At 40.0% G+C, this 12,686-nt stretch overlaps 1 protein-coding gene across 1 annotated transcript in view; it reads right to left on the reverse strand.

Annotated features, from left to right (window-relative positions):
- Nucleotides 1-12,032, reverse strand: part of ZNF598 (zinc finger protein 598, E3 ubiquitin ligase) — a 232,932-nt gene extending 220,900 nt beyond the window's left edge. Inside the window, exons 1-2 of the mRNA XM_085629387.1 lie at nucleotides 11,549-12,032; nucleotides 1,048-1,160 (exon numbers count right to left, since the gene is read on the reverse strand). Coding sequence (XP_085485513.1) covers nucleotides 1,048-1,160; nucleotides 11,549-11,869 — 434 coding nt within the window. The 5' untranslated portion in view covers nucleotides 11,870-12,032. The remainder of the gene's footprint in view (nucleotides 1-1,047; nucleotides 1,161-11,548) is intronic.
- Between the last annotated feature and the right edge of the window lie 654 nt (nucleotides 12,033-12,686).

Raw genomic sequence — 12,686 nt, forward strand, 5'->3', positions numbered from 1 at the left:
AGTGGGATCCAGACCTTATTAACTAGACACTAAAAGAGCATTGCCAGAAAAATAAAAGACCCTTCCATTGCTTCAGCTAAATACCGAAAAACATAGAGGAAACAGGCAAAGTAAAACAAAGGGATTCCCCAACCTTTACTATTCGGGCCTCATCTTTTGTTGCTGCTGCCCGATGAGGTTCTCATTGTTATTTTCACACCCTTATCTTTCCATACTTCTTCTGCACCCCCCCGTCTTACACTTTCATTTGTTTCTGTTTTATACTTAGTTTCCATTTTCCTTTTCATCTTTACTTTTCCCAGTAGTTCCTGGTTTCTTGCAGTGTTTTTTTCATATAGTTTGACTGTTTGTTTTTTCCTTCCATCTTTTTGCCTTCTTTTTCATCCATCGTTCTTTATTTCTTCTGAGGTCTTACTTTTATCGTTCTTTTTTACTGTTTCTTTCCAAAAAAATTATTTACATCTTTCCAGCCATTTTTCATTCTTCTTCCCCATTCTTTTCTTATTCATTCTTTACAGCTTACAATATTTCCATACTTACATCTTTCCCCCTTTTCTCTGCTCCCTTTTTTCCATGTTTCTCCTTTTGCACACTCCATTTCCTTTCTCACTCCTTATTTTTTTCCACTTTCCATTATTTCACTTGCTCTCTACATCCTGGTCACTGTGCTTGGATTGTTTGGAACAGGGTGTACCCTTTTACATGGCATTTATGTATTCATGGCTTCTGTCCAAAAGTTCTTTAAATCTCTCATAAAAGTTAAGGAGAAGGGCGAATGCTTCGAAGTACCACAACCTCTAGTATCCCTACGTTTAACAAAAAAATATACCTCAAAATAAAACTAGAGATATATTTTGATACTGAGGGAAAACTAACCATTACTGATCCAAGTCATTGCCAATGAAAGAAAATCAGTGGGCTGCACGAGGGTCAACTAACATGCATGCAAGTTCTTAGAAAACCATGGCAAATTTAGCATAAATTAATTGCTTTGACACTAATCACAAAATTGTTATTAACCAAAGCCAGGCCAAAGAAAAAAATTACCTGAATTGGGCAAAAACATTTGCATCCTCAAAGTAAATGTCGTACTTCTTCTCAGATTGCATATTGTGGGTGTCTATCGTTGAAAAAGCAACTCTCTTCTTGACAAAGACCACCTTTAAAACAACCGGAGAAGGCTTTAATTTACAATAATTTATCTTTCCATGTTCAGTAAATCTTAGAAAAACATCTATACATTGCCTATACACTAAATTCCATGTCACATTAAAATCCACAACAAGCTAACATAGCCCGGTGAATTTACCTTTGAATGGTCTGTTTAAAAGTGAGCTTGCTCATAGCTGCTCAAAGCTGCTTCTTTATGGTTACACCTGTACTTGGTGGTTTGCTCATACCTAAATGAAGGCATACTGCTAAAATGAGCTCTACTTAAGTTAAAACATGTCACACATCTGGAGTCTGCCTCACTTCAATTTCAGATTTTCAATGTGCCTGTGAGATAGTCATAACAGCATGTTATGCACAGTAAATGTGAGCTGATATAAATCGGAGGAGCGTCAAATACAGGAACCTCAATCAAACAATACTCCAGGACTTTCACATGGTGGTGACCAGGAAAACAAATCACTTTACCCAATTATATATATGCACACAAACACAAATGATTGACACGTTATTTAGAGCAAGTGCACTAATAGCTGCGCATTTATTACTACAGTGCACAGATCAAATTGTAGTGTCTTACCACAGTACAGAACTGACATTGGAAAAGCACTTCTGACTGCCACATAGAATGCATGTAACAAATACTTTATGCAGGGAAACGAATCTGCTAAAATTGACAAAATCAAACATCTTGCTGGACCTCCATCTTGTGGACGGACACAGTACATGTTTGCTCTCATTGATAGTAGTCCAACAAGAATTACAAACCCAACAGCAGGTTTAGCAAACTCTTGCTGACCTCAGCCAGGCATAGTCAACAGTTCAGGGTATGCATTCATAGACGTTGGATGTCATATGTGATCAAAAAGCAGAAATTGGTTGAAAAAACAAGGTTAAAGTGACCATACATTTACTGGGAAAGACACACTTTATTTGCAAATTCATTCTAAAACCACTATAGAGACCAGATTGATGTGTAGACATCAGTTGCAACAAAATATTATTAATTACAGATTACAGCAACCATTTATCATCTGAAGAAATATTAACAATCATTTGGTAGATAACTAAGCTATTCTCAAACAAAGTATTAGTATTCACACAAAACGGTTTTATAAGAATGTTTCTGACAGAGGTGACTAGTGGCTTTCTGGTGGGGGGAGCTTTCATGTGAGGTGTCTTACACGTCTAATATTGCTTAGCAATCTCCGTTCAACCCCTGAACCAGATGCCCACCCGAATGTGACAATCGGAAAGGAACTTCACCCCTCCCCATGACACAGCGCCATATTAGGTTAATTAAAATATTAATTTTGAACAAAAACTCTTTTCATGATATGGAAAAAAACTTTTTTCAAGTCAAGATGGCACAAAATAATGCTAAAAGTATGCTGCTGTTACTTCAGTCTAAGTAATTGCCAAAGACTGCCTTGCTGGAGGCACCCAGATTCTAGATCTAGCTTTAAATTGCTGTGTTCTTCTCAATTATAGAGAAACAGGCCTCGAATGGGACCAAATTAGGCAAGATCAGTGTAACTAAGCATTTCAAATGTTGATCATTTATCAGCCTTTCAAATTAGTTCATGATTTTTTACACTGGGTCACTGCAGTGATACAACTATGACAAATCAAACCGTGTGTTGAATTAGCTAATTCCCGATTGAGTTCAATTAGGCTATTCCAACAGCCTGCCTACGACCCGGCGGACCCCGGGCTCAGCCATGTATCCAGTCAAAAATATTACGTTACGTCTAGTAAAGAGCTTTCACATTTTCACCTACCAGACACAGTGACAATATTAAGGTTCAATTCCACCTTAGCGATGGCCCAAATATTCACCTGTATATGGCTAACTGAGGCAATGCTAGATGAGGGCAATCTGTGCTATGAATACCAGTTGTAGCCCTTAAGCATCACATATCAGTAGAGCTTCACAGGGTTTTAGTGAAGGAGAAAAACTGACTATCACCTATGAAAAAGTATTCTTAGAAGGTGCCCGTTTTTCACTGTGCGGCTTCAAATTCAGAATTTTTAGCTTATGTGCATGGGGGGAAGGAAGATGTACACCGCTGCAGCGACAGGTAAAAAAAAAGATGCACATGAATCATTTGTAAAGCCATAGGAAAAAGTTACGAATAAAGAAGGGAGAGGAAGTTTGAGGAAAGCAGATAGATACCTTTAAGCAACATCTAACATCCTTCTCTCCCTGCAAGAAACACTGAAAAAGAACTGGGCACAACGAAAACAACCGATTGAGGCCCATTAGTACGATACATTGTTTAAAAACACAAACGTTATCAATAGTTTCCTATCCAAATGTCAGTTCACTGAATTATATACCACTCGTTAGTGAAAATTTGCTCCAATACCAGTTTGCTGAACCTTGTCAAATTCTAACAGTTATTAGAAATTCTTTTCACATAAAACAACTCACTGAAAGTGCCAACATGTTTCGCGATCTTTTTAATAGTTTGATGTATTTTAAGGGCAAATAATGACATTGTTATGGGAATTAACCTTTTAAGTTGTAGTATTATTTATCCTGATCAACCAGAGACGTAGTTAAGAGAATTTTCTGAAATCAGTTGCGAGAACCGAATGTAAATAATTGGGACGCAATTCAAAAAACAAAACTTGAAAGGGAACTTCACATATATCCAGCCAGCTTACGATTCCATTGATGCTTTCATGTATAATTTTGGCTCTAGCGTACAGCACACGTTTTGAGATGTATTTTAAATTCCAAGAGTGGAGTAGCTGCTTCACTGTAATGTGTCAATTCAGAGCAGTACTCAATTTCAGGTATGGTAGTCCAAGGACAACGTCTGGGCTCCAGGTAGTCTGCTGGCTACTTCAAGCACAAACTTTGACCCACAAAGGTTTTCTTGAGGCGAGAAAATCTGTCATCTTCCAATGTCTGTCCTGCTTTTAATTGAAATATTTTGTCTTTCATTAGTTGAGATTTCTTCCACAAGGCTTACCAATAAATAAGTGGCCAGAAATCAGGCTGGGAATTATTTTAGAGACATTACAATTTACTCAGATTTGTAACTGGGAAAAAATACTTGCACATTAGCAGAACACAAGTAACTGAACAAAGGCTGCATCAATGTCTTTCTAAGTTGGAGAATGGAACAATACTAAATTTGGGGAAATCAAATAATTATTTTTCCCTCAAAAATAAATGTCACTTCCTGTGAAAACAAGTACCCCTTAATTTTGTTGTGAAATAAGCTTGTTCAATAAGTTTTATTGTCTCACTGGTGCGGCTTCATAACCTACCACAGCAGCCAGTGAACCAGTAACTGAAAAAACTGCAGTGACAGCAGCACATTCCTTATCATGACACACTGCTGGCTAGGCAGACTGCAACAGAATACCCTACATTTGCGGCTCACAATGTCTCCCTTCACAGGAAAGAAGTATCCACTGCTACCAGACCTATCACGCTCTCTACTGGTAACTTCCTATCCGACATGTGAAGCCATCCTCTATCTATTTTTGCCCAAGATGATTGAAAGCTAGAAAATGTATCCTTAAAATAGTGTTACCTCTCACAACAAACTTAAATATTTAGCATACGGAACACTCACCTTGTACTCCTATGGATTTCTAAATCATTTTAGTAGAAAAATCGGCAAACATAGACTCGTGTGTAGCCCCTTCGGTTACAGTAATTTCAGCATAAAACTAACAAAGAATTAGAAAAATAGCAGATAAAAAGTGATTTAGAACCTCAGTTTACTAAATATACCAGATGCAAATCTAGACCAAATGAGCACTGTGCAGAAACAAGGCATAGGAAACTTAATTTTAGTATACTTTTGGGAGTCCTGCAGCATTACATGTGATGTTGCCCAAGGACATTAAACTGGAAAGTAGACAAAGTGAAAGGCCCCACTGGACACCCAAGCTTAGTAAAAGAAAATCTTGCCATACAAAAGGAAAACCCAGCATGGGTAGCAGAAGCCACAAAGGAGGACATCCCATACAGGGAACAGGAAATCTGCACCAATGTGGATAAACCAAAACCAAAACAGAAAAAAAGAAGGCTCCTACTTAGGAGGACTACACAGCACAAGAAGCAGCAGCCAATTCAGAAGAGGAAAAGAACATCTCAAAAAGAATGTCAACAAAGCACTACAAGAAGGCAGCCAGGCTGTCAGAACAGACCAGCATGAGAGGAATACATTTAGGAGAACACCACCAGGTAGGTAAGGAGAAGACATGCTAATATGAGAGTAAAACAGCCCGATGCGGCAAGAGAAAGGACCAACATATAGACAAATAACTCTGTATGGTTAGCGGAAGACTTTCTACATAGGAGGACAACTCAGGACAGAAAGAGGAAGCATGTAACAAACAATCGCATACAGAAAGTCCATCCCATATGAAAAGCTTTCAAAAATACACGAAGAGAAGGACCTGTATTAAAACAGGATACTAAAGAAAATAGGTACTGCACACTCCAATAACAAAATCTATGACATTGGCAGACAGAGCTCACATTGTGGAGAAAAAACAGGATATATGTGTCGATAATTGTAATGGGATTATATTTGATGGCCTACACATGAAGCAGGAAATTATTTTGATTGGTGGAATCTGATACTTCACTAAGAGGAGATTGAAAACTGTCAAACTGGAAATAAGGGAGCATTATGGCTCTGGGAAGAGCATTACCGAATCACTGGGGATTTGGGAAGGAAGAAACCGACAGTTTCAATACAGAGACATCACCCATCCAGATTGACCGAATGGGTCATCATTGCAGGCATAAACAAGTCTAATATAGTGAGCAAGAAACAAGCGCGAAGCAATGGTGAAATGAGAAAAAGTCATAATAAGCAAGTCCTGACTGGATAAATCAAGAAACAGACCCTGGGGATTTCGGCTGGTTACTGCATAACACATTTCAACCCAAACCAGAAAAGAGCTTCATGCTTCCACCAACTTATAATTATGGGAAAAATGATGTCCTTATTAAGGATTTCACTACAACTATAACAAATGTACTTGACACATCCTGGACAGCCTCACTGACCCCTAAAGCAGCTGCATTTAGTCCAAGATGCAGCTGCCTTAGGTACTGCCCAGGTTGGAGCACAACAATCGGACCATATTTTCTATCAACTAAAGTTCTTGTATTGGCTCCCTTTGAAGCATTAAGTCATTAAAACTCATTTAATATAGAAAGACTGTCCATGAAACTGCACTCTTTCTTGTACTAGAAAAGCTACAAGCCTATAAACCAACTTGTGACTTGAATTCGACACTAAAATACCTTCACTCAATCACTCTATTCCATCATCAATGGAGGGATAACAGCTTGAACTTTTGGCTCTATATATCACAATGACCATCCTTCGGAGCTTTGAACTAAACAAATTTGTTTTCTCCAAACAGTTTAAAAGATCACATTTTTCTGAATGCGACTCTACAAGAGAGGTAAAACCTTAGGATAGAAGAGGGCACTTCACGAATGCCATTAGACTTGTATCCAAAGCTATGCTATCATGCTGAGCAGTTGAGTAAAAGCAGATTGCCATACTGTTGTGAAGTCACATATTGAGAAGAAGCAATCCCATTACTCTGTGGATGGAAATGTAACAGGACTGTTTTTTTTTTTAATTAACTGTAATGGATTTCCCCGTATCAGGAAGGATATGGTAGGTTACATCAGTCTGGAAGAACAAAAGGAGTAAAGACGGCCTTTTCAATACTTGTGGCGAGTATGGTGCAGGAACTATCACTATATTGAAATTGTAAACATACTAGGAAAGGTTGATCATCAATGCTTGAAAGAGAGTGCAATCCAGAGTGGGTTTAGGCAAGCTTGTCAAAATGCACAGCCTCACACTGAGGGAATGATGTTTCCTTGTGCAGGTGTGGGCAGATATTGAAGAGAGGCGACCAAAGATGGTGGTTGATTATCACCTTTAGAGCTAACAATTACATCCCGATACGGTCCAGCTCTGAATGTATTTTATATTTAAAGGATTCAGTCTGAGTTGTTAAGTGTCTTCAAGCAGCATTCTTATGGATGCAGGACAACATGATCCTTTTGAAAAGGAATCAAGACTGACGTCTTGCTCCTCCCCTGCCTTCAGTCTGTACTCTTTCTTTTCAGTAGCCTCACAGCAGGCTACTACTCCTGTGCAGAACCTCACTGTCACTTTCCATAGCATTTTATCATTCATACAACATACGGTTGCAGTTTTTAAAGTATCTCACCGCCATCTGTATTTGCTGCTTTGGACTTGCATACTACCGGAGCTAGGATAACTGTGGTAAAAGCAGTCTTTTTTAATTGGCAATACTAGAAGACTATTAACCTGAGTACTCAGTAAGTTACAAAACGAGCAGCGACCACGGCAGAGTAGAGGAATAAGGACATTTTTGGCCCTCAAAGACATTACTATTTGGCTTCTGAAGCAAAGTCTTTCAATGTTCCTTAGAGTGACAATCTGGAATCCCACACCTTTGTGAAAAGCAGCTGAAAGATTATCTGTTTCATATAGACTTCCTGGTAGAAGTTAACTAACTTCTGCTGTTATTTACTTTGGTGGTATTCCATTTCTATCTTCAGGGGTGTGGAATTCCTACAGCCAGGACATATTGTTTGGGATCAAGGGCCGCAAGTTTTCATATTTATTTTGTCCTTGGGACAAGTAGGCCCAACCCCCTGCAGCACAAACCCTTTGGCTGCCAGTTTACAGTACCACATTATGGATCAGGGATGGGCATTGTCTGCAGTTAAGGTAATATTTGTGTCCACAGGTTAATGCTGTTTGAACTTGTATTTATGGTTCATTAATACAAAGCCTTTATTATTAGGGTGAGCGCTCTAGGGAAAAGTTGTAAGTTCCACTGCACTACAGATAATAGTTCCCGTATAGAGAAGTGTACACATGTTTGCAAAGTCTAACAATATGAGGCTATGTATGATACTCCCAGAATGCTCTCTGATTTGATGAAAATATTAGCAGAATCTGGAAAGCAAGATTGAGGATTCTTTGCTCTAAAAAAATAAACAAATAAAAAAAATGCAAATAGGAAAAAAAAAACTTTTTCTAAACTAACGTGAAATTTTAGGTACCATTTCTTTGAAGCACCAGTTTGTTAAATGTGTTGATGCATGCCAGTATTTCCAAAAATATTTATCATGGTAAATCAGTGTAACCAGTTTTAACAAGATTATGAAAAACATGAAAATAAACAAGCATTGGCAAAGCTGGTAGTTTTGACATTGGCAGTCATCCTTTTGGTTTTGTCCATGCATGCCTTACGTTGACACGAAACTTTATTGCTGGGGAAACTGCCAGGAACTCACTATTTCAACAGACACTGGAAAAAGCTAAAATATTTTTGGGTCTCAAAAAGCACGCACTGACACAGTAGTTCCTGGCACTGAACAAAAACTACTTTGTGTGCCTAAATGCCCCTTGTGATAAAGTACAATGAGGTCACTCATAATGTAGCCAGCTTTTTAATAAAAACAAAAAGGTGTTGGTTAACACCAGACCTAGTTAGGGACCCGTTTCTTAAAAGAAATTTACAAAAGTGCACCCATGGTATATGTCCTTTCATTAGTGCAGATTCAAGTCTTTCAAGCATTAACAAGAATTTACAGTAGTAGACAAGAACATGGTACTCATAGAAAATATTTGTGAACTGCATTTTAGCATGAGAAAATATGTATGTGTCCATTTGCTCGTTCAAAAGTCTGTTGAGAGTATACAAGTTCACTTTCCCGTAAACCACTTTTTTCCCCACCACTGGAAGAAATTTGACTTCTGCCTTGTCAGAAATACATGTCCAAGATTTCTCAGTAAATTAGAGAGGCTATTACCAGAGCTCCTATATAATGAGAATGTTGCCATAATTTGTCACCACACTATATGGCACTAAAAGGACAAGTGGATTTTGTTACAGGCCAAGAGATCAAACTCTCCGATGGACAAGTAGATATTTTATTAAATTCCACACCTCTGTGTATCATATGGATTTGTATATTGTCTTATTGGTTTGATTGTTCACGTTTGAGTTACGTAGCGCCACAAAGTTCTACTCAGAACAACAACTGTGGAATACATGAATAAAAAACAAACATGGAAAAGAAAATGACTGGTCACAATGAAGGAGAAAGAAAGAGGATGACAGAGTGAATCTGTCCCATTACATACATGTGGAGTACGGGGTAGTACTCAATTGATCAAGGCATTGAAAAATCTAACCACCCACTTTCTATGGTGAGTCTTATGAGGGACAGCTATTTTTAGGGCCTACTGGCTCGTTCTGGCTGTCAAAGAACAGGTGTTCTGTTCGTTCAGAAAATAAATAAGCAATAAAGATGCCTTTAAATATTCTTTTTATCTTGTGACATCTGCTGTGTGTCAAAGACAATGGTCAAATATATGTTTACACCTTTCTTACAATTTGCTGCATATTTTATACTGGTGATTGGTGTTTACTTTTCCTTCTCTGACTGCAAAGTTAAAGGATTTTGTAAAGTTATCTTTCTGGGGTAGAGGGAGTGTGCAATGAAAGCCTATAGGAAGAAGCTCCCAGTATTGCCTCTAACAAATGTTTTTCTGACTGACTGAAAGGCAATAGGATGTCAGTTTTTCCCCCCAACATTTAATTAGCTTGCGAATAAACTGTACAAATATATCTGAAATTATTTTTGAAATTCTGAAGTGTGATTCAAAAAAGAATCAAAACAAATCAGAAAACTTTACTTGGTGATGCACACATGATAAATATTTGCTGAAACTAGATTTCCACACATTATCATTTGTGCACAATATCGTTTTATCAGTAAAACTGAATGTTAATGCAAACCTTTATGATCGTTTCAATAAAAAATGTGTAGTATGTAAATGACAGCGTACTATCACATCATGCTTTAGTAATATATTAAAAGTGAAAGTTATTAAACATGCACTTAGAAACATTCCTGCCCCTGCCTTGATGACAATGCTTTTAGTGAACTAAGCGGTAAGTCAAGGTGCATTAGTACCCTGCACGTGGGTATTTTTTTCTTAATACATGGAGCAAAAGGTTAGTCTAATAATTCAAACAAAATAGCTTTTAGTATAGCAGAAATGCTGAACTCTAATATTTGAATGTGCTCTCATGTGTGATAATGAAGAAACAGGCTGCTCTGTAAAATAAAATATTTGCATAAGATCACACAATTTGAGACCAGTTTATAAGTCAAGAGCATTACAGTTAGGCTGAGTAGATTATTCAAGTCACTAGATCGGTTTTTGAAATAATGTTCATACAATGGGGCCTGATAATATTAGTTATGTTTAGGCTCACATCGAGATTACTAAAAAGACTGTTGACCTGCACGACTGGGCTGGCATACAGGGTGAAACTATATGTTTCACAGTGGGAGCTACAGGCTAAGGGGATGTTAATGTGTTAGACAATTGGCATATGGGGGGGGGGGGGTTTAGCTTTCACTATGAGGGATAATAAACGGAAGGAAGAGTTATCGGACACAACGACTGAAGCTTATTCTGGCCAACTAGAGTCGATAATTTGAAAGAGGACTCATGGTCCACGCAGGGGCGCCGCTGTCAAAAGCAGGATGGGTGATCTGTCACACTTGGGGTTGATATATTTTGAGAACGCTATTTAAAATAAGGCATATTGAGAGAAAAGGATATTTACAGGGGATGTCTTACTGATGAAGAAATGATCGATCATGTGGGGAACTGGGAGATGTCTTAGCTCTTGGACTGGGGTATGGAATATTGCTCTAGTATAGGTTCATTTGTAAGACTCCGGGCTGTCTTACTGGGGAACGACAGATGTAATCGAACTGACAGCTGACTTTGGGCAGAAGACCACTCTGTGAAAGAGTCGACTAACGAAAAACAAAAAGAAGGTTGGCTCTTAAGATTGGGGAAGACACGGTGGAGTGACTTGCTGATCATAGATAATCGTTAACAAAGTAGGCAGGGTTGAAAGTATGATCTTCTATTGGAAATGGCACAATGAGCGAAAGTTGCTCTGTCAGGCCGCAAATAGTCAGTGTGAAGGAAGGCTAATCTGTCACACCGGAGTTGACAGAGTGAAGGCTGTGTGATTTCGAGGATGACATATGGCACGCTTGGAGAACATGGGGTATGTCACTCGGGCGACAGAGTTAAAGGTCGAGCTGTGAATCTACTGCGTCACACTGTGGAATCCGCTATATAAACCTCTATACAAATACATACTAGACACTGAAAGCGGTATGTTGTGATACAGTAGAGTCTAGGGAAGTAAGTTTGATCTTTCAAGAGGATAGGTTATTCCACCCTCTTCCACCCCAGACTACCGTTTTGACAGCTGCCGCTTCCCAGCCATGCCGCTCCCTTACCTTGTCCAGTTCCTCCCGGCACACGGCGCAGTACCTCTGCTCGCAGAGCACCCGCATCTTGGTGGAGCATCGGAAGCAGACGGCGTGATCGCAGCGGCCCAGCGCCACCACCTCCAGCTCCTGGCAGCACAGCACGCAGCTCCGCTCGGGAGCCAGGTCCGGAGAGGTGGATGGGGACAGAGGACCGCCAGCCGGGTACAGCGATGTGGGAGGCCGGGGAAACTTCCGGGATCCGGGGTGAGACTCAGGGCCCATGCGGGCTCCGCGGGGAAACTCCGGGCCCATGCGGGCTCTGCGGGGCGGTCCGGGGCCCGCTGACATCTCGGCCCTGGGCGCTGTTTTGCCTTTGCTGCCGGGGAGCGGCCCAGTGGCCGGACTGCGCTCTGCGGACACAGGGAACCGAGCCCAGCTTCACCGGCTCAGCTTGACGTCACCGGTCCTAGCAACAGCACGTCCGGAAGTGAACCACACCGGATCATAGAATTCCGGACACGTGGCCCAGAATAACTTCCGGGCTGAGATTTCCTCCACCCACATAGAGTTAGGCACAAAGATAGTGCAGGGGAAACTGCGAGGCATGAAGTTAAAGTCTTCGTTTGAAATCCGTTTAATGCGGTGCTTTAAATGGGCCGGTGGTGCCCGATACTGAGTACCGGCACGTTTTAATTTTGAGAGGGGGTGTCCCGGCACTTTTCAAGAGTGATGTAATGCTTTGAATTAGAGAGTACCGGCACATCTCAGAAACAAGCAGGTAATCTGGTACAGAGTACCTGAACTTCTATTTTTCCATTTCAAGCACTGGTTTAATGGTCGGTCTAAAGTTATCAGGGTGCACTAGAAAAGATTTCAAGGCAGCAGGTAGTTAAGTGGACTTGGTTTTCTCGAGTCTCACTGTCAGACCAGTAGTATTTAACAAGCATTGGCATAGCCAATAGGTCTCGCCTTTGGGACGTTATAAGTGTTTAGCCATGCAACACTTGATGTTGTTGCACCTAGGATATTGTACTGGATAACTAAACACTTATAAGGCCCCAAAGGGGAGACCTATTGGCTATGTAAATGTAGTGCATTTATATAGCGCTCCGCACCCCCCCGAAAGGGTCTCTCACGCGCTGTGCACATACCGCTGTGGAACCCT

Source organism: Triturus cristatus, chromosome 10 (genome assembly GCF_964204655.1).
Source record: "Triturus cristatus chromosome 10, aTriCri1.1, whole genome shotgun sequence".
Taxonomy (NCBI): domain Eukaryota; kingdom Metazoa; phylum Chordata; class Amphibia; order Caudata; family Salamandridae; genus Triturus; species Triturus cristatus.